The sequence below is a fragment of the Pelmatolapia mariae genome, linkage group LG18, assembly GCF_036321145.2.
Source record: "Pelmatolapia mariae isolate MD_Pm_ZW linkage group LG18, Pm_UMD_F_2, whole genome shotgun sequence".
Taxonomy (NCBI): Eukaryota; Metazoa; Chordata; class Actinopteri; order Cichliformes; family Cichlidae; genus Pelmatolapia; species Pelmatolapia mariae.
Genome location: NC_086243.1, coordinates 1,467,501 through 1,491,203, shown reverse-complemented (window position 1 = coordinate 1,491,203; position 23,703 = coordinate 1,467,501). Strand labels below are relative to the sequence as shown.

Genomic DNA, 23,703 nt, shown 5'->3' with positions numbered 1-23,703 from the left:
AACCTGCTGAGCAACTTTGAGATGGGAGAAGGGAGTAATGCAAGCACTTTGTCTCCCTCTAGCCGCTCTGCCGTACAGGCACTGCTGAAGTTCCTGAGCCTGGAGATAATTTTCTCGTGATAACCTTCCCAGTGTGTGTCTTTGCTCTCAGGTCCAGAACATACTGAATGTCCTTCTTAGCTGGGCTTGGACCTTCCTCCCAGTTTTCCTTAATCAAGCTTCCTGCCGAACAGCAGCTCAAAGGGAGAAAATCCCATGGAGGCCTGGGGCACCTCCTGCACTGCAAGCAACAAAGGTTCTAACCAGTGATCCTGATTGCTCTCATCCTCGTGAATAAACCTATGAATCATGGGCTTCAAAGTCTTATTCCGTCGCTCCACCAGCCAGTCCAGGATTCTGGGGGGAAATAAAGTCCCCACTTTTCCCCCCCAGTGGCCCCAATCCTCTTCCATAAAAGCGGGTATTAGGTGGAGGAAACAAAGAAAACAAAGTAATTTTCTTAGTTATAATTAAGAGTATGATCTGGAAAATCCAGAATTTTAATAAGACTTTAAATTTTCCAAGGTGGTTTTGTTTGTTTGTCATGTTTGCATGTGTATGTATGTGTGTACCACTCTGTCTGAAAATACAATAGCTAAAAAAGTGTTGAGCACATTTTGATAAAACTTTGTAGAGTGGGGTCATGTTACAGTTTGGGCTACATCCATCCAGGTCTTCAAGGTCAACTCAATGATTTATTGGTTGAAAATTGACAAAAAAAACCCCTCATAACTTAGAAACCACAATGTGAAAGAATGCATTGTCAAAAACGACCATATTTCAAATATTATGTCATATTTGACCTGTGACCTCTCCTTCAATGTCAACAGAGTAATAACCATCAAGTGAACCACACATTTAACCTCATTATACAACAAAATGAATGGTGTGTGTTTCATATCCACATAAATACAAAATAATTATACTCAAAGTTCTGTCATTTATATTAACATAGATTTTAACAAGGCAAACAAAAGCCTGCACTTTGCACTTCTTTTTACTGCACTTTAAACTAAGGTTTAAAAAGAACAAAGAAGACAAATGGATACATACACAATACAATAATATTCCTTTAAAAGTAAATATCGTCCAAAGAGTGAGCTGCTTCGGTGGAGGTTCGAGTGCATTCTCAGCCCACTGCAAGACGGATTCATTTGTCAACTAAAATATTAACATTCAACATACACAGACTGGTATTCAGCCATCATAATGATCAAAACTATAAGTGCAACAAACCAGTTTTAAATGAAATAATGTGGACAGTGAATGAAAATATCGTCTATGGTTAAGTTTTAATAAAGTAAAAAAGCAGGCACTGAGACAGAATCAGATAAAAATGGATGTGAACAGATCAATAAACAGATAGAAATAGAGCCGCTCTCCTAGGAGCTGGCACAGGGAAGCAGCTTGGTGCTTCACATTCCTGCCCGGGCCATTCTTACCCACTACCATGTCACTCTGTAAAACGGTAAGGCAGCTGTTGGCTTCCATCAACTCAAAGTGCATCTCTGAACTTATCCAGCCCAACACCTGCCCATCCTCTCACACTCTCATACACAAACTGCTGAAGCACACACATATGTGATGAAATCTGTGCACAAGCTAGATCACAACAGTCTTATGAGAACTTGCGTGTGAGAGAAACGGTGAGTCGTTCTTGCTGAACTGAAGTAAAAATCACTCCATGCGATACAGAGTGGGCATCAGTGCAAAGTCATCTTCTAGACAATGTATGCTTGGTGCAAAGCAAATGATGGCTAACTAACAGAAGAGCAACATAACGACTGAATGTCTGTGCTATTGTTCACTGATCATATACAAAACAAATTCTTTACATCTCAGCTGGACAAGGCACAAACTTTTTATTGCAGCATTTCAAAACGTGAGAATTTGCTCAGCAGTCGGATTGACTGATAAACAGGCACATACTCCAGGTTTTTATAGGCAGTATAGATGCTAGGCCCGACACTCAAATCCACTCTGCTCCCACTGGCTCATCTCGCTGAGGGTAAAGGCCTGGTTTCCAACTAGCTACTGCCAGCTTCAGCTTTCACTGCACTCTGAAGTCACACGTCATCAACAGTCCAATCAGGCTGGACTTGGGCACCAAAGACTTTCACACAGTCCAGGGGTGGTGATGGTTTCATCTTTCTCCCTTGCCACCCCCCTCATTCCTCCATGTGTTTTTATCCTCTCCTCCACCCGGCTATTTTCAGGCCTCCGTTTTGTCCGTGTCTGCTGTTCTGTCTGCTGTCGTTTTTAAAAAGGCCCCTCTGACTAGTCTGGATGGATCCACTGCAAGGTCACAAAAGTAGCTGTTAGAGTAAAGTCATTCAGGAGTCCGGTCACTGCTGCAGAGAACAAGTTATCAAGTTTTATATGTAATGGATGTGAACAGATCAACAAACACACTCACTCTCCAAGGACCATAAAGAGTGTAAAGTCACTCCTTTTTAAAATTACATTTACATTAAAAACACACACACATATATGTAAATACAGTATATTAGGTTAAAAACAGAAAAAAATTCAAACAAGCTTAAAGTGACTTTTACTCAGTACAGTCTGAACTCTCTGAAGCACCTTTTGTTCCAGTCTCTGTCAGTGGGATTCATGCTGTTTTATAATGTTGAGGTCCAGACTGTGGGGAGGCTGGATGATGTCACAGTACTTCTCTTTGCTCATAATTCCATTAATTCTGACGAGATCAATGACATCAGTGACTTCAGCCCCAAACTATGGCAGAGTGTCCACTGTGTTTTACAGATGGCTGTCAACACTCACCCTGGGGCCTTTATCTCACCCCCTCCTACAGATTGATGATGATTTGAACCAACAATTTAAAATGTTTCATTCTGAATTAAAGTTTCAGTTTTATAAATGTTAAACTGTTTTATGTATATTTTACCAAATGTTTTCATAAATTCAACTAAAAAATTAGAAGCAAATCATGCCCCCCCCCCAAACAAACTGCTGGTAGCAAAGATACATTTTAAAACTGGTTCTTTGCTAAATTGTCTTCTGTGTAGACACAGCACTGTACACAGTACATATGTGCCTTCCTGGGTATCTCTGGACCACTTCCAGTACAACTGCTATTTTAGATGGCTCAGAGTTCCACTGAGACCACTTTTATGTGATCTCAAACTTGTGGATTATCACAGGTGATAAGAGCTGGATTCATTCACTGCAAACAACCTCTTGCATGCTGTTGTGTGCACATCCATGGGACCAACACAGCCTTTGCTTACCACCCCATCGTACTCCATTCATGTTCATCCCCGTCCCCAAACAAAGTTCAAGTTAAAGTGTTGTCATCATTGTGACACACTGAATGATATACTGTTCATGTCACAGTTTCATAAGCAGACAGAAATGGGAGTGCTCTTAAAATAGCAGCAGAACTTGATGGTTAAGGTAAATCCATTATACAATAGACTCAAATGTACTTATTTTGCTTCCTGGAGCATCGACCTGCTACCAGCAAAGCTTTGTGATGTTTGCAGTTTTTATGTCTGTCTGGCTGGCGAGACAAACGACTTCCTTTAACTGAATGCTATCATGTGTACTTGAATTAAGGTTTCCAAATTAAGCCACAAAAGAAAAGAAAGCTCTGTCTATAAATCAGAATCATTCTCACAACTTTCACATGAACAATTAATTATTTCTACCAACACCTATTAGTTTATTAAAAGCACATAACAAAGCAACACCTGGTAAAGTCTCCTTTCGTTATGAACCATCTGGATACTACAGTTCATTTACAAACAGTTCATGAAATTAATAATATCCAAAGCTGCCCTCACAATTCTGAATACTCCAGCTGATACTAATATAGTTTGCTCTTGTGTGTCAGAAATACAGGACTGTCAGGATTTTTTACCCCACATCTTAAAGATCCTTAGCCTAAACCCCAAAAGGTTGATTCTGTTCATCTGGATGTAGCGTAATCACGTAATTATGCTGCATCCAGATGGATTTACTTACCTGGATGATTGATCAAGACCTCCTTGGCCTAAAGTTTATAGGTCATGATTGTGGGCCAAGAAGCAAGCAAAGCAGCGTAAACCCTTTAAACAACCAACTAAGCTTCACTTTCACTCAGTCTACTTAGGCACTCAGTTCCAGTTATTCACTTGGCTTTCCACAGCATCACAGTAACACTTGCTGTGCAATACACTGAAACCTGAAAAAATGCAATGATTAGAAAAAATTACTGAATTATTCATTTCTCTCTTCCTCGTAGTCCTTTCATCAGAGGATGAGGCAAGGATGGAGTCTCCATGGATACTCCATCGTGTCCTGTGCATCCGTCACTGCCAAACATATATTCACACCAGGTCCAGGGGTCAGTTTTGCTAATTGGAGTACAAACGTTGTAGGCTAACTGAAAACAGAAGAATGACCACAGCAGAACTGTAGAACCGTACCATTGTGAAGGTGCAATGCAAGGATAGAACAAAAATGTGTTAATGATACAACAGTCATGTCAGTGGAGTGAATACAGTTTTGAATGTAATCAGCAGCCATGTTTGACTCGGACTGATAACCCTTTAATCTAAAAATGTATAAAATGCAATGCAATAATTTGCAAATATTATAAAGCCATATTTTATTCACAACAGAAAATATCATGTTTACACCAACAAATTAAAAATGTGCAAGAACTTCAGACGTCATCTAGCTGGAACCACATATCAAACACTTTTAGCACTGATGGTGGCGTTGCCAATTCCATCAGCACTAATGCATCCCATAGCATCAGATATGCAGACTTTTGAACTGAGCACAGGTAGCAAAGCAAGATGGTCCTTCTTTAGATCGTTCTTGGAAAACATGTCTGGACTAAAGAGGGACTCATGTTCCAAAAACAAGGACCACAGTAACTCAAAGCACCCTCACCACACTCGGATCTAATTCTGGGAACAGTTTAAAGATGTGCACCTGATGACCTGATAGGGGACAAAGCAGGGAAAACCACTGGGACCTGTATAAAGTAATAGAAGGATTTTAAAGATAACTCCTTTTTGATTACTTGCAAAATGATATTAATTAGTATGTATTAGTAAAATGTTCCTCTTTTTAGTACCACTTACAGTTTCCAGTCTTTTATTGCCACCATCTTAACTTTTTTATAAAGTAATATTTTCTTAAAGGGGTGCATTGTCTTATTGTAAACATTTGCTACTCTTTCTGTTTTCTGTTGTGAATAAATTATAGGTTTGCAGATCACTGCACTTCTGTTTTTACATACAGTTTATATTGATGCTGTATTTTAAATGACCAATCTTTCCTGAGTGCATGATAAACACAACAGCAAACCAGTTTCAGTTCTGAAATACTCATACAGCTGCAAATTCTTACCAGATTTGGTCAGGTGAGGAAATGGACAAAAATGATTGCTAGACCTACATTCAACAGCATCACAAGAACCACCAAGATGGAGTTAGGGCCCTGTGGAGACACACAAGAAAGCTCTTGAAGTTATTTCATTTATTTTGCAACATTATGATTACTGACACTATCAAAATCAACAAGACAAGCAGTGGGCCCCACTGACAGCATACAGTATGTAGTGGAAACTAGTAAAGATATCCTCTTGAATTCAGTTCAGTGGAGATCAGAATACTTTATTAATCCCTCAGGAAATTATGTGGGTTACAGTTGCCCAAAGACAGTAACAGTAACAGTCTAAACTATTTAAATAATACAATATGTTACAGAGTTTACAAATTTAAGAGCTAGCACAAATCGCTCAATTATAAATATGAAGAGTATTACAGAGGCGAAATATATATGATTGACATTTAATTCTAACCTGTGAACTTTTTACTACAGAGCGTGTGCAACAGTGTGTAACTATTGCAGTGTTTACAGTGTATTAGATGGAGGAGTTGTACAGGGAGACGGCAACAGAAAATAGTAGTTGTCCAAGACAGCTGTCAGAGTTTCCACTTTCTTCTTCTGTAGAAGGTCTTTGGTAACATTTGTTTGTCATCTTCTTATAATCCTTTTGGTGCTTAGCATTTTGATACAGCCACACACTTTACAGTATCATCTATAAATGTCATTTCTTCATCACCTTTTCCTCTTGTAGAAACTCCTATCACCCTGTGTGTGTGTGTGTGTGTGTGTTGTTCTTTTCTTTTTTGCTTGTTTGCATACGACCTTTATTATACCATTTATGAACTTTGTTAATAAATCTGAACTGCAAATTTTTATTTAAATTTTGCAAGACAAATACTCGTCAAACAGGCCACCACCTACTGAAGCCAACAGAACCACATCATCTGCAAAAAGCAGAGGTGAGATTCTGAAGCCACCAGACTGGAAGCCTTCAGGCACGAGGCTATGCCTAAAATGTCTGTTCATAAAAATAATGAGCAGAATTGGTGACGAAGTCCTGACCGAGTCCAACACTTACTGTGAATAAGTCCAACACTGACTGCTGGCAGTGTACAACTGTAGCTCTTGCAACAGTCCTCAATCTGAGATTTGATTAACAGATAAAGTTTCCTTTCCAGTACCCTGGTACAGTCTGTCTTCCCAGGGAAGCTGAGTAGTGTGATCCCCCTATAACTGGACCCAACCTTCCAGAAACTCTTCTTAAAGATGGGAACCACCACCCCACTCTACCAATCCAGAAGCACCTTGCCAGATCTTCAAGACAGACCTAGAACAACAAGAGCCTTAAGGAAGTCAGAGCAACTCATCCACCCCAGAGGCCCTGCTGCTACCAAGTAGTTGTTTAACTGCTTTGTTGACCTTGCCCCTGGTGACAGGCAGATCGTGCCCCTCATCCACACACTCTGTGTCCTCTACAGAAGCAGGTCCTCAAAGCATTCTTCCTGCTGTCCGACTATATCCACAGTTGAAGTCAGCAGCACCCCACCCCCCTAAACCCTGTGTGAGAGAGCACTGCTCCTAAACGGTCTGAAGGCCACATCCGGCCCACGATATAATTTCATATGTCAATATTAATGGCCTGTCGGTATGTGGCAACTGAATCTTCAACCCTGCTGAGAATCCATGTAGGAAAGACTTTATTTTGATGGGCACACCATGCAGCAAATCACAAGACTGACTGTAATCATAGGGAGGGGAGCAGACGATTTTAACAGAGCTAGTGTAGTGATACAGGCTAGCTACAGAAAGAGACGGGGGAGCAGGAATTAAATGCAATCGCGTAGGGAAAAAGTGAAAAACAAGCAGAAATGATATTAGAGACTGCAAAGATGAGTGTCGAATCTATAAAATTAGGAGCTGCCTAAAGTGATACCCATATTTATTTGCAACCATTTTCCAGGTTTCATCATTGTCCAGGCCTTAAACCTCATGTGTGTTCTCCCCAGTAGGAGTAAATTCATTAAAAAATGAAAACACTGAATAAAAAAATGCTTCCTTGAAAAAGTCTAAATTTACAGTTCATTATTGAATATTACATAAAATATACAAAGTGTATGCAGAAATGTCTGCATGTACCAGAGAACCACGGCTCAGTGTCTGAGTGTCTAAATGAGTCTCACAGGCCTGGATGTGTGTTTGAAACCATTTATAATTGTTAACTTGTTTGATCTGCTGCTCACCGCAAACAAGCACAAACAGTAACTTTGGACTTTTAACTGGATTTTCATAAGTTTTACAGCATTTCCTATGGATAAAAACCTGCCGTATAGCCGTTCATACTACACAAGGTAATAAAGCAATAAACAATGAAATGACAGAAAATATGTTTTTCACTTTCTTCCATAGAAATAGGCTTTTTTACAAATACAATTAAAAAAATCTTCATCATTAAACTTGCTTGCAACTTCATGCATGCCTTCCTCCTGTAAAAACATCCGAATTTCTTCTCTGAGCTCAAAGACTCGTGTCGCTGTACTCGGGGCCTACTTCCAAAACAGCAAATCCTCACACAGAGACTCTGACATGACAAAGCGCACATAAGCAATTAACAAACAGGCTTTATTGCCGTCTGTAGCCTCATCCACTTGTAAGGCAAAAAGTTTGTCCTTCAGCACATCAATTAGTTGCTCTTCAATATCACATATGCACCTTGGAAATGATCTTCTTATGGCCTCTGACAGTGGACTCATCTCTGTGCTTGTCCTGCTAGACCTCAGTGCAGCGTTCGATACTGTCGACCATAATATCCTATTAGAGCGATTAGAACATGCTGTAGGTATTACAGGTACTGCACTGCAGTGGTTTGTATCATATCTATCTAATAGACTCCAATTTGTTCATGTAAATGGAGAGTCCTCTTCACACACTGAGGTTAATTATGGAGTTCCACAGGGTTCAGTGCTAGGACCAATTCTGTTTACATTATACATGCTTCCCTTAGGCAGCATCATTAGAAGACATAGCATACATTTACACTGCTATGCAGATGACACCCAGCTCTATCTGTCCATGAAGCCAGGTAACACACACCAATTAGTTAAACTGCAGGAATGTCTTAAAGACATAAAGACCTGGATGGCCGCTAACTTTCTGCTTCTTAATTCAGATCAAACTGAGGTTATTGTACTCGGCCCTGAAAATCTTAGAAATATGGTATCTAAGCAGATTCTTACTCTGGATGGCATTACCTTGGCCTCCAGTAATGCTGTGAGGAACCTTGGAGTCATTTTTGACCAGGACATGTCCTTCAATGCACATATTAAACAAATATGTAAGACTGCTTTCTTCCATTTGTGCAACATCTCTAAAGTTAGAAATATCCTGTCTCAGAGTGACGCTGAAAAACTAGTTCATGCATTTATTACTTCCAGGCTGGACTACTGTAATTCATTATCATCAGGAAGTCCTAAAAACTCGCTGAAAAGTCTTCAGTTAATCCAAAATGCTGCAGCAAGAGTCCTGACAGGGACTAGAAAGAGAGAGCAGATTTCTCCTGTATTGGCTTCCCTTCATTGGCTTCCTGTTAAATCCAGAATTCAAAATCCTGCTCCTCACATACAAGGTCTTAAATAATCAGATCCCACTGAAGGCTGACATGTGGCCCTCACTGCTAAACATGTCTGTCTGTGTGTGCGTGCTAGGGAATGTAAATGTATAGCATTTTTATATCATTAATATCAAAATATGGCACTTTTATATGAGGTAAAAATGTATTGTGGTATTATCGTGGGCACCATGATATGGCAACAGCCCTAATTCTGGACATATATCCATGTTAGGATTATAGGTATTGTAACGTTTGTGGGAAATTCTAGAAAGTATAGTAAGTAAGTATAGAAAGTAAGTTATGTCAGTACAATCTGAACACGCACACTCACCAGAATATCGGAAATAACACTGTCAGCACTGTGCGTTCGACTCTCCCTGACTGTTAGAATACTATATTATAAAAATATGTGTGGTAACTCAACTCACCGATTTGTCCTCTACAATTTCAGGATCTATTTCCATACTGGTTTTCTTGGTTTCTGCAAGGCTCCTTGATTTGCTTGATTCCTTTTTTTGTGATTCCTTGGGAGGCTCTTGTGCTTTGGTGCCATCTTTTGCTGGAACTTGTGAAGGGATAGGGGCTGGCAGGGGTTTTGGTGCTGGTGGTTGAATTTGTTTGACAGGTGATGGCAGCAAGTGTACAGGGTCAGATGGGTGAAGATCATCCACTACACCAACTGGTTCTTCAGGGGGTTGAATCTTCAGATTTGCTTTAACATGGTAACCATGGTACTGGGAGTGAATCTGTCCATTGCTTGAGTAACTGCTGACTGTTGTGGTAACAGACGGTTTGACTGCGGGAGAAGCCTCTTGTTGCCTTACTTGCTGTCTCAGAGAAAGTTTTGACGCTGCTTTTGTTATGCCTGTACAATAAAAAAGACAGGAGTGTTGAAAACCACAGTTAACCAAATGACTAATGCGTATACAATATACTGGTTCAGGCAACTTGAGCTCTGGAGGTAGAATTTCAAGTTTTCAGTTCAGCTTCACAGTATCTGTGGGATGCTGTTAATTTTCAGTAAGACAATAAGCCAAAAGGCCTTCCAGCTTCCTAATTGGCAAACCATGAGTCTCTATAACCTAATCCAACCTAAACCCGCCAAACACAGATGGTTCAGGATGAGATGAACTACAGAGTCAAAGAAAAAATAACAGCTTTCAGGAGAAAAATGTCTGTGAAGGTTCTCAGTCATCCAGTTCATCGTAGTCAAAGGAGTTTGCAAAGGAAAGCGTCTGGACTTCTTTGAGTTGCTTGATTTCAAGCAACTCAAAGAAGTCCAGACGCTTTTCTTTGCAAACTCCTTTGACAGCTTTCAGGAGAACTTCCTCCAGACTGTTGGGAAACCTCCTGTTGCAGTAAATATGTAGAAATTAGCTGTATTACTACTACAGCTAATATCTGATAGACAAACATTCAATAAAGTCGCTTACCTGCTGTCAAAGCCTCTGCTGTTGGAGCCTTTTTAGCAGCAGCAGGTGAAGGACTAGGGCTGGGACCTGGGCTCGCAGATGGAGACTGGGTTGGTGTTGTGCCTTTCCTGTAGAAATGTGGGCTCCCTGAAAGAGATTTCTCTTTTGTCTCCTCTCTGGGCATCTCCGTTACATCTTGTGAGTCACTGTACTTCTGCAGTGTGTAGTCAGGTCCTAGAAACACACACACACAGACACACACACACACACACAGACACACACACAAGACTTTTTGTTCTCTACACTTAGTTTGAAAGACGTGTCAGATCGGACACAGCTGCCTTAAAAAAACCCCTAAAAAACCAAAAAATAATTACAGTTGGAACAGTTACAATTTGGACACCATGTATTAACACCACTGTGGTGGAGGTGTGGACTGTGGCTCCGCTGCAGAAGAGGGGTGGCACAGCGGGCTCAGAGCACAGTGCCAGAGAGGCTGGCAGTGCAGCTGGGGCCAGTCTGCTAATCAGGCTCCTCCTTTTTACTGACACAGGGACCTGGCAGAGGGTTGTCATTGCCAAGCTGAGACATGTCAGCTGGAAAGCTGCCACAACGAAACTCAAAAAACTCTTTAAATAAATGGTCACTTACCTGAAAACGCTGTTTACTGGGTCTGTCTATCACAGTTGTCCCGAAAACCCAGGACGCATGTCAGATCCATAGCCTGTACAGCTGGCCCAGCTGCTGGGTCAGATGGTGGCAGAGCTCACAGCCATGCACAAACAGTACGTGGTGGTGCATAAGGGGAAACTGAAGACGCTCCAGGCCACAGCGGAGGGGTGTCAGTGGCCTATGGACGAGTGGTTGCTGCTGCTATCAAGGGAGGCTTAGATGGTGGCCCTGAGCTTGCTGCTGGCATCGCGGTGCTTTCCCAACATCTGCTGGGCCATGCTGGACCGCTGGCAATTCTGGAAAAGCGCAATGTCAGCAGAGGACCAGCCCTTCACCCAGCAGTTCATGGGCCCAGCGGTTCTATGATGCGGTGGCTGCAGCCCGGGGCATCAGAGGGGGAAGCGTGGCAGCTTGAGCTGGTGGACCTTGAACAATTCGTGGAAGGGCTCCCTGGGGAGACAGCGCAATGGGTCCACTGCCCTCAACCAGCGAGCCTGGAGGCGGTAGTCATGCTGGCAGAGAACCACAAGCAGCATGGCTGGAGGAGACTGAGAGACGCGGCCGCCCAGCGAGTGGGATGAGGCCAGTCTCTGCTCTGAGATGCTGGTTTCCCTTCTCTGCTGCAATCAAAGCCCACTAACACCTTTCTCCCTGGGCTTGCTTTGTGTAGGGCAGGGGTGTCAAGGGCTGGTGTCCTGCAGATTTTAGATCTCACCCTGTGTCAACACACCTGAATCAAATGATTAGTTCATTACCAGGCCTCTGGAGAACTTCACGACATGTTGAGGAGGTCATTTAGCCATTTAAATCAGCTGTGTTGGATCAAGGACACATCTAAAACCTGCAGGACACTGGCCATCGAGGCCTGGAGCTGGACACCCCTGGTGTAGGGGAAGGCTGCAACATTCGAACATGAGTTTTAGTGTACAGCATCCACTGATTCTGCCTTCTAATCGCAGACTATCACAGATGTTCATTTAACTTGTCATGAACAGGTTATGCACTTTGGACTCGAGTGATTTTCAGACCTAATAAAAAAGACAGAGGACTCCTTGTGTAAGGGCAAATGGCAAAAGAATTACTGCTGTTTGCAAGAGATTCAAAGTAAAAGACATGTAGTCATTAACAGCACTCATGCCAAGAGACAATTTCCATGAAACACCCCAATTTTAAACATCAGAGGTCTTTTTTTTGTTAAGAATAAGAACACCGTTATTATATAGCAATATTCAGATGTGTCAGATAAATCATTCCTACAGTTTTAATGAGCTACTGCTGACAGCCAGGGTACTGTGGAAAGGCAGGGATTAGTGTGATGATTACATGCAACTTAAACAGGCTGGTTAAAATAATGCAAAATAATGCAGTTCACACGACCCCGAATGCACGTGTTAATAACAGGAATGTCGTGCCTCATTTTGCCAGTCCGACTTTATGTATTTAGATGACAAAATTGCACCTTTGTTATCAGATTTGCCAAGGAAAGGAAATTCTTGATCACTTAATTATACTCGATTATATAAATAATTATACTTAACAGACTGAGATGAGGCTGATTAAATTCTTTTAATATTATTTTGCTCCATATCTTTACTGTACTATTAGTATACTCCACACACTGAGCAATATCATTTGAGAATATGCGATTAAATATAAAATTATTTTATAGCATAGCTTTGAAATGTTATATGAAACATAGACCACAGTGTTTAGGTTATTTAGGTCCACTGTTATTATTTATTATGCTGATGATTCTACTTTATTTTGTACATCACCAAAACTAGCCAAGAAAAGCCAAGAAAGAATTATATGCGGGGTAATATACCAAATGGGTCAAAATAAACAAATTGATACTGAAGGCTGCTTAAACTAAATGAACGGTATTTGGTAATGTGGTTTGGTAATGCAGGTTAGCCAATCTGTATCTAAAAATGGGTGTTAGACAACTTGTACCTGAAAATGATACTTAATGTCTCAAAGTCTTACGTGTTGCTGAAAAACACCAAAACAATCTTGAGCAGAAGCAGTCAGACAGTCAGATTAAGGCTGTTTTCACACCAGCAGTGTTTAGTTGGCTTAAATTGAACTCATTTACCTCTTTGGTGCAGTTTGTTGGATGCGGACCAAAATAACCAGACCGAGACTCTTTGGAGAAGGTGGTCTTGGTTCATTTATAATGTGAATGTGATCTGACCCTGTTCCAAACCAGCTACCAGGCGCAAGAAGCAAGTTTGAGTGAAATACCTTCTCGTACCCATGTATCAATCAAAAGAAAAATCAAAATTTATTTATATTGCACATTTTAAAGACCGAAGTACACCAAAGTGCTTTCCAGTAAAACCATGATACAGATAAAAATCACAATATAAAATATAAATTACAGATATAAAATATAAAATAATTACATAATGTAAATGCAAAGCCAGATGTAAATTACTCTAATTAGCCTCGAATGCCAGGTTAAACAAATACGTTTTTAGACGCGATTTAAAAGATTGAATAGAATCTGATGCGCAAATATGAAGAGGAAGAATATTCCATAACCTGGGTGCAGCAACGGCAAAGGCACGGCCTCCTCTGGTCTTCAGCCGAGACCTAGGTTGCACTAAGAGCAGTTGGCCCGTTGATCTTAGTGCTCTCTTAGGGCTATACAGACAGAGGAGATCAGCTAGGTAATCAGGTGCCATATTATTTAGGATTTTATAAGTAAACAATAAAATTTGAAAATCAATTCGATATTTAATAGGAAGCCAATGTAAGTTGGCTAGAACAGGGGTGATGGAATCATACTTTCTAGTGCCGGTTAAGAGACGTGCTGCGGCATTTTGGACCAACTGCAATCGCTGAAGGAGGGAAGATTGGAGGTCCAAGTAGAGAGAATTACAATAATCTAGTCTTGAAGTGATGAAAGCATGAATGAGTTTCTCCAGATCTTTGCGTGGTATATAAGGTTTAGCCTTAGAAATTTGGCGTAGTTGGTGGAAGCTGGTTTTTACCACAGTAGACACCTGTTTATCTAGTTTGAAGGAACTATCCATGAAAACTCCAAGATTCCTAGCAGCATCAGTGAGGTGATTAGCAACAGGCCCGAGTGTACCAGTCAGTTGTCCCAGAGGCATATTTCTATCAAAAACAATAATTTCTGTCTTCTTTTCATTTAAAGTAAGAGAGTTATGTGATAACCAGTCTTTGACATCCCTCAGACAATCAAACAGAGGATGTAGTGAAGATGAAACATCCCCAGTCAAGTGGAGGTAGATTTGAATATCATCAGCATAGCAGTGAAAAGAGACATTATGTTTTTCAAAAATGGAGCCCAAGGGCAACATGTACAGAGAGAACAACACAGGACCCAGTACCGAGCCCTGGGGCACACCACAGTGAAAAAGGGCAGAAGAAGAGGAATATTTTCCCATCATGACAGAGAACGACCTCTCAGAAAAATATGATTTAAACCATGAGAGAACATTTCCTTTAAGGCCTACTACTTGTTCTAACCTTAACCTCTAAGAATATCATGGTCAACCGTGTCAAAGGCTGAAGTCAAATCTAATAGAACTAAGACCGCAGAGCGCCCAGAGTCAGCGATTAGAAGGAGGTCATTGAAAACTCTTAGTAGTTGTATAGAGTAGACAAACCACAAACTTCAGTAACTAACCAACAATCAACAGGGTTACGTAGGCAAACAGCAAGGTATGTTGCCTCATTGATATTTGGGGAAGATGACTGCATTTGTCAGCTCCTACAAACAATTCATAAAACAACTGAAGTGTTCAAGTTGAGCAATCAGTGAGTAAAGGAGAGGGTGTTTGACCGGCTGACTGAGCACTGACATGTCAAAGGTAAAAAACTGAGGCAACACTACATAAAAGTAAGGGATGCCCTTTGTGAAAATAAAAGCTCATGGGAATAGACAGAAAACCTCCCGTGGTTTCACCATCTGGACCAAATACTTGGGACAAGATCAACAGTTTCTCCAGTGGACCTTGGTTAGTCCTATGACGACATCTCAGACACTGCATCCACGGCTACTGTTTCCAGTATTTTAGAAGCTACTCAACTGGATGGGGAATGCACATTTAATGTCAGCCATGATTGTTATTCAAATCTGACATTAATTTTTATAGGAGTAAAGTTGGTGGCTATTGTTAACTGCATATGTACGATATATTTCAATGCTGCAGTAAATGGCAATGACCAAATGGTAAGGCACAGACTACAGTGAAATAGGAATGCCATGTATACAATATGTAGCATATAACTGTTTGAGTATTCAGATAACTGTTATTTTTTAGACTCAGGAGAAACTTCCATCAGGACACCGAGTTATGGAGAAAAAAAGTGGCCCTGTTGTTGCATTTCAGCACATATCCCCGGTAAAGTCAAAAACAATCCACACTACGATGGTGAGAGTGGACGAAGCTGTGAAAGGCTAGCCATTCCTGAGGCTCATGTGAGCAAACGCAAGGCCAAAGCTAATACAACTTTGAATCTGTCACAGTCATACATAACAGAGAAGGAAGCTGGAGGAACTATATGAAGCTGAGCAGAAATTCCAGTCTATGCAAGGCCAGCAACAAGCAAAACATCAAGTGATAATTAGCACTATCACCACCACTTGGTGTCCTGGTCAACAACAGCACCCACAGTCACCACACTGGATCTATCTAGTTCCTCTGGGGTCACCCACAGGTAGTGCCTGGCCTATCCACCACTCTCCTGTACCACAGCAGTCCATGTCACCCGTTGCCCAAAAGACTGATGCCTGTCCCTCTATCAAAGTCTCGGCAATTCTTGACAACGCACTGAACACGAAGAGACTTCAAAACCAACAAATGTCTCAGGTGCAACCCACCTGTGTAACTAAAACATTAACCAGCAGGTGATGATAGTTTCTCCAATGAGCGTTTTTCCGTTTTAGTGCAGTCAGCTAGAGAGCTGAGTGACGTGGGTGCTGAACCGAAAGCACTCTGTACACTTCAATTTAAGTCTCTTCAAGGCGCTTTATTTTGTAAGGTACCCTACAATAATACAGAGAAAAGATCAACAATCAGATGAACCCTTATAAGTAAGCACTTGGCGACAGTAGGAAGAAAAAAAAAACAACCCTTTTAACAGGAAGAAACCTCCTGCAGCACTAAGGTCAGGGAGGGGTGGTAATCTGGCACGAGGGGTTGGGTGAGTGGAGGAAGACGGAAAGAGATTAACAATAACTAACGATTAATTAAAACCAATGATTGAATCGTTGTTGTATAAACACACTGTATAAAAAAGAGGTGAGTGAAGAAGAAGAAGTGCATCATGCAAAGCCCCCAGCAGCCTAGACCTATTGCAGCATAACTAAGGCTGTGTTCAGGGTCACCTGATCCAGCCCTAACTGTCTTAAGTCTTATTTAAAAATGGTAAATGGACTGATTCTTATATAGCAGTTTCTACTCTCCCGGAGTACTCAAAGGCAGGGGCGGATCTAGAAGGGTGGCATGGGGTGGCAAGTGCCACCCTAAAATGATCCCTTGCCACCCCAAGTGCCACCCCAGTTTTGCATATGACAGTGTTGTTTATTAAAATAAGATAGCATTAGTGGGTGGCTGTAGCTCAGGTGGCAGAGCAGGTCAGCCACTAATCAGAAGGTTGGTGGTTCGATCCCAGGCTGCCTCCTGGCTGCATGCCAAATATCCTTGGGCAAGATACTAACCCCATGTTTGCCTACTGGTGGTGGTCAGAGGGCCCGGTGGTGCCAGTGTCCGGCAGCCTCGCCTCTGTCAGTGCGCCCCAGGGCAGCTGTGGCTACAATGTAGCTTGCCATTGCCAATGGGTGGATGACTGGATGTAGTGTAAAGCGCTTTGGGGTCCCTAGGGACTGAGTAAAGCGCTATACAAATGCAGGCCATTAACAGTTTGAGCGTAGTTACAGTCAACAGTGAATATAAATGCTAAAACTGAATATATTGCATAGCGGTTCCCCCCCTCCACCATTAACAAATGGTTCAGCTCATAGCAGGACCGGCTTTTTTCTTGTTTTCAGTAGCAAGCGATGCTTATGATTGTGCCAGAGCACATTTTGAACAACACCATGGGAATTTCGGATTTTACACAGGTGGTTGGATGTTACACTCTGGAAATGGAAGCAAGGTGAGTGTTATTAACCCTCTGTGGTCCACAGACGCTGCACCTCCAAATCACGCGACTGATCTAAGCTGACATAGCAACAAGCTGCAGCCACGCTGAGTCTCTCAGCCCATATTGAAAGTTCGGACTTCAAAGTTTTTAAATTTTAATTACAGGCCAGTAAATCCATAGTTATGATAATATATATAAGCCACGCCTTTTTCTAAATACTGTCGTCACGTTTTTGTGTGTGTGTGTTTTAAGCGTTTTCTAAGGACAGCGCGAAAACAGTAAAGAAAGGGAAAAAAGCCACCTCTTTCCTGTTGGTGGAAAAATGTCGACCAATTTTTTTTTTTTTAAAAGTCAACATGTGGGATTTGGTTGTTTGAGAAGAGGGGGGAGTTTTGGGAGTGACGGTAACGGCAGCGAGACAGAGCAAGCGAGTGAGAGAGAGAGAGAGAGTTTTTAGATGTGGGAGATTTGTGACGTTTAAGTTTCACTGTTTTTCACACTAAGTATTTCACTGAGTGAATACTTAGTGTGTTGTGTTATCTTGTGTAGCTGTTCTGTTGTGTAGTTGTTGTTTTGTGTGTCAGTGAAGGCACTAATGAATGTCACAAAGGCACATTTGTAAACACTGTCACTAAGTAGAAAACCAGCAGAGTGATACACCTCCTGTTGTCAGGCCTGCAGGTTTATCCCTGTGCTGTTCTCTGTCTTTTGGTGGACAAACATTTTTTTTTACTGGCACACATCATTTGTGGGGCATCTTATTGCGACAGCTGATTGTTCTCTCATTTTAGTTTTAGTAATATTTTTAAATGGCTGTACAAAATGAAAAAAACGTCAGGTGTATTGGCTGCATTTTGAGATAAATAGCTGTAAATGTTTACAAAATGTACAAATTATATTTGCATTTCAAGTTATAAACATTTACTCAACATGTCTGGGTTTTTTTTTTACAGTAAAAAATACAACTAGGATTTTAAGTTCTTTGTGTGATTTCAGATCAGTAATAGTAATAGTAGTACTAATGCAGTATGTCAGTGAAAAAAACAACCAAATTCAGTTGAGCGGAAAAGAATGACACCAAACAAGGCAAGGGGGAAAAAATAAAATAAAACAATTTGAGGGTGAAATACAAACGTAAACTCAAAAGGAGTCAAAAATGGCCGGTTGTATTTCAGACCTCAGAGGGTTGATCCAACAAATCATGAAAAATTAGGTTTAAATTTTTGTTCATGACAGTGCAGATTTCTGACATTTTGTGTAATTGAATCTCTAACAATGTGACTGTTTTCTAACAAAAAACTGTGTGAAACTTAAGTTAGACTTGTGTTTGTAAATGAACCGCCCCAAGTTGTGAAGCTTTTCTGGATTTTATACTTATTGGGCTACATATTTATTTGATATACAGGCTATACAGTACATAACAAAACTCACATGTTTTATGTAACTAAAGTGTGTAATTATGTGGGCTACAGACAATAATTAAGTTATAGACTATATTTATATGAAAAATGTGTATACTTACTGCATTTGCAAATATTTTAACCATATGTAACCACCTGCATGTGTTTTTTGGGGGGGTGGGGTGGGGGAGGCTTTGATTTTGCCACCTTATTTGATTTCTTTGCCACCCTCATGCCACCCCAAGAAAATTTCTCTAGATCCGCCCCTGCTCAAAGGGCTCTACACAACATGCCACATTCCCCCAAGCACTATCTTCTATACTTTAAAGTGCTTACTAACTACCTACTAACTACTATGTACCAGAGAGCAACTTGGGGTTAATATCTTGCCCAAGGATATTTGGCATGCAGACTAGGGGAAGCCAGGGATTGAACCACCAACCTTTCAATCAGTAGATGATCTGCTCTACCTCCTGAGCCACAGCCACCCAGGTTCTTAATTTTTTAAAGAACACACCATGCCAAGATATGCCAAGGTTTCCACTAAAGGCTCTTTGGGAATCACTTTTTGATGTAAAAATACTCTTATGCCTGTCAAACTGTGTTATATTTGGCATTTATCATACAATCAACAAGCAAAATAGGTTTTTTTTGTGCCTGAAGATACAATTTAAAATGTGTGCAGATACAACACTGTTTCACGCCATTTTTTTTTTTTGTCTGAATGGTTCACAGGTTAATATTAACAAAAAACATTCCTCTGAAAATGATCAGGTTCAAAGACTGGACTGAAAATTTGTGGAAAAAGCAGCCGATATCCAAACCTTTGGAAGAACCTTCAGAAGGCATGGAGAACTATTGCTAAAGACCATTTCAAAAAAACATTGCAATATGATCTGGCTCCTTGGTAGGAAAATTTGAAGAAAATAGATGAGGACCAAGACAACCTCAAAGGGTTTCAAACCCAACCTTCAAACAGTTGTTCTAAAACCTTTCATAACCTTTTAGGCATTTCAATCATACAGAAGGTCACAAATTAAACCTAACAACAGAAGTTCAACATCGCATGTTTACAAGCAGTAGCTCTACAACATGTGCAGGTGTTACAGTACCTGGCTGATGGAACGATGGGGAGAGCTCCCTGGCCACAGCTCGGGCAATATCAGAATCCTGGCAGGCTGATTGTGAAGCCTGATCTGCACACTCTGCTTTGACCCGGGCATGGGACGTCCTGCAAGAATCCATATACTCATTAGTAACTAACATACTCACAGCATAGTGTGCTCTGTCTGGTTTATTTGGAAGTGTTTCAATAGTTTCCATGGGGCTGCCATCTAAAGCATTGATATGCAAGGCAGCTGTGAAGAAATGTAACGCGCACAGCTTTTAGTTTTTTTTTCTCCTTTGGTGTTGGCTGGACATTTCTCTTAATTGTAGACTTTGACAACGATAAGTCTTCGTCTTTGAGTGTTTTTGACTTGGCTAGAAACTGAAGAGTTTTTCTCTTAATCAAGGAAAGGATTTTGTAAATATCTACTTTCGTTGCCTTGAGGGGTCTTTCAGGCCTTTTAGTGTTGCTGAATTTATTTTATTTTATTTTATTTTATTTTATTTTATTTTATCTAAAGGAATGGACCAGACAGTTTTTGTTATCTCTCCAATTGGTACATTTTATTTTTTTTTCCTGCCTAATATTAGTCCTCTTCACTCATTTCTTTTGATTTCATATTAAAAGGTCCAGTGAAAATATATCAGATGTTTGTTCAAAACTTGGAATAAACTTCACTTCTTTTATCTCCTTAATGATGAAATAATGAGGAAACTAACACATGTTGGCTTCCCAGATGTCTTAGGGTTGGGGTATAAACCCTTCAGAGCTTTCTTGGTGCTGTACTGAGGAATGTGGTGTCTCTGTCACTCTAACAAAGTATTTCTGTCAAACTGGCTAAAGAGGTAAAAACCAAAGGGTGATTAAAATGGAACAGTATAGAAAAAGAAACATTAAAATTATGTAGAGGGTTACATGGGTATCACATTTGATTAGAAATATGCATCAATTTTAATGGACACTATTCAGCCCATTCAGACTTAAAATAGTAAATGGACTGATTCTTATATAGCGCTTTTCTACTCTCCTGGAGCACTCACAGCACTTTAGATCACATTCACCCATTCACAGCCATGCACACAAGCACTTTCTTCTACACTTTAAGTGCATTCTATCTAAGCATTCACACACATGCATACTCTGATGGATAGGGATGGGTATCGAAAACCGGTTCTTGTTGAGAACCGGTTCCCACTGTTTCAATACCTTGGAATTGTTTGCCATTTTTGCAAACGATTCCCTTATCGATTCCAGTCGGAGGAAACACTACGAATATGCAAAAGCATTTGCTCACAAAACACGCGATAACCTTAAATGAATGTCGTGTTTTTAATTCCGCTCTGGACTCGTGAATCTCAACCCAGCAGCAGCGGTAACGTTTGCACGTCCTCTCCCGTTAATACGGCAGGTAAATAATCAACTAACAGTGCATATTATGTTAGCGCAATCTGCCTTATTACAAAACCTGCCATTACTGTGCATTTAGGTGACCATGATGAGACAGACAGAGTCTGGCTGGCGGTCGCTGGCAGTTGTCGCTGCAGTCTACCGGTAGCGTCTCCTTTCAGGCCAGGATAGACGAATGTCACCGAGCAGTGACTAAGTTTGTGGTAAAAGGCTTGCACACATTTGCCACAGCAGATGCCCCCGATTTTCAGTAAGTGAATGTGTTTAATTGTAGGCAGGGACATTACTGGATATTCTTGTGTAATTGCTACAGAATAATTTATGTTATACTTTGTTATTGCTACAGAAGAATATTTATTTTATTGTTTTACATTTACAATTTTTTTTCCTGGGGACCCTGTGACACCCCATTGAAGAGCCGTAGGCTGTGGATCTCTTAAGATCTCACTGTTGGGTTTGTAAGGCCATGTTACTCCTAAATTTCTATCTTGTTCAAAGAGAAACTATAAAACAAAGTTCTAAGCTAATCGACCTTAGTGTTCTCCTTTTTTAAAAAGAATCAATAAGAGAATCGATAAAGAATCGAATCGTTAAACAGAATCGAAAATGGAATCAGAATCGTGAAAATCTTATCAATACCCATCCCTACTGATGGATGCATCGGAGAGCAACTTGGGGTTAGTATCTGAAGGTCAAAGTCATGCAACATTTGAATCCAACATTACATAAAATCCCTACTGTGATCATTACTAAAACCAACCAGCTGATCTATACCACAGCAACAGTGATCCTTGAGATGCTTGGCTATAAGTTGACCAGCCACAAGTAGCAATACCCGCCATGCAGAAAGAGGCTGAGATCAAGGGAAAAATATTTAAACTCCAGAAAGATATGAGGAAGAACGGAGTGTCTAAGAAGTACAACAAGGTGCTAATATCTGAGGCCTTAGAAACCACCAAACAAAGATTCACAGTCTTGGCTAACCGCCTTAAGAGGTATACCAGAAGTAGAAGCCATAAGAATAAACCAGATGTTCTCCACTAAACCATCAAAGATGCACTAATATAAGGCAGGGAAACAATATGAGAGCAGTCCCACCAAGGCTGGAGATGGAGCAACACTGGAATAGCATATGGGAGAAGGATGCAACACAACAACAATGCTCAGTGTTTAGTGGATCTAGCACCCCATAGAGCACCCCATAGCACCCCATAGCAACCACTCTAAACTGCATGTCATGTGATGTGACCATCACATCCAAGAAAGAGTCTCAAGCATGAGTTGGCCAGCACCAGGCCCGCACATCATTCAGTGAGCACCTGGCAGAACAAATGAACCAGCTGCTAATGGATGCAACTGGAACAGCTAACTGAAGGCTGGACAGTCTTGATTACCAAGGACCCTCAGGAGGGACTGGTTCCATTCAGAAGGGACTGGTCCCATCTAACTTCTATGTGCATCCTGCTTCCGGTCGAACTGACGCACGCACGCACGCACTGCTTCTTGAACTAGTTTTTTCATAGTTTTCGGTGCTTTGATTACTGTTGATTTTGGACCAGAACCAGTGGAATATGAGTACAAACCTTGGTGAACACTGCTTAATTTAAATCATCGCTCCCTGGAATATTTTAGACGAAGGACGCTATTGTCAAACTAGCTAGCGGGTCGTCAGGGCAACGCTACAAGAGCATCTCTCAGCATGGGCCCGAAAAAAGTTCTGTCAGCCGAGGAAGGCGACGATATTAAGAAGTCGCTGGAGTTTATGACAGAGGAGATTTCTGCTGTCGAACTGCAGCAGAAAGCCATCCTGGACCTGGTCGAGGAAGTTAAGGCTCTCCGCATCCAGAACGCCGAGAAGGATCGGCGGCTGGCGTACCTGGAGCACAGAGTGGCGGATTTGGAGCAGTACACCCGGATGAACGATGTCATCATCACGGGGCTTCGCATCAAACCCCGGTCATACGCCCGGGCGGTCGCCGCTGACAATGTAGGAGGGCCAGGAGAGGAAGATGTCAACTCCACGGAGCATCAAGTGGTTCCCTTTCTACGGTCCAAAGGAGTGGAAGTGGATTACAACAACACTGAGGCTTGCCACCCTCTACCCCGAAAAAATGACAGTGACAAACCAGCCATCATTGTGAGATTTGCTAACAGAAAACACAAAACAGCACTGTTAAAACAAGGGAAGAAACTGAAAGGATCCGATGTCTTCATGAATGAACATCTGATAAAAAGAAATGCGGACATCGCCAGGAAAGCACGCTACTTGAAGAAACAGGGAAAAATTCAAAATACATGGACCACCAACTGTAAAGTATTCATTAAACTCAATGGAACCGGAACAAGCCAAAGTGTTGGTCATCAGAAACATGGAGGAGCTGGACAAATACTGAGGTTCAACTTACACTGGAGGTATGAATACACATGTGACGTGACACACAACACACGGCTCAGTCTGAAAGAACTTCATCTGCATCCGGCAACAATATCAATATAACTCAGTGGAATTCTGTTTATGATGATCTGGAACTGAGAACATTTCGAATTTAAGTATTTAATGACTTCATAGAAGAAATATTCTCTAAAACAAAT

The 23,703-nt window shown here is 41.1% G+C and overlaps 1 protein-coding gene across 1 annotated transcript in view; it reads right to left on the bottom strand.

The window, feature by feature from the left end:
* Window positions 1–5,412: 5,412 nt before the first annotated feature.
* LOC134617169 (junctophilin-1-like) overlaps window positions 5,413–23,703 on the bottom strand; it is a 38,001-nt gene continuing 19,710 nt past the window's right edge. The window contains exons 3-6 of the mRNA XM_063462365.1: window positions 19,709–19,827; window positions 10,426–10,638; window positions 9,421–9,857; window positions 5,413–5,493 (exon numbers count right to left, since the gene is read on the bottom strand). Coding sequence (XP_063318435.1) covers window positions 5,413–5,493; window positions 9,421–9,857; window positions 10,426–10,638; window positions 19,709–19,827 — 850 coding nt within the window. The remainder of the gene's footprint in view (window positions 5,494–9,420; window positions 9,858–10,425; window positions 10,639–19,708; window positions 19,828–23,703) is intronic.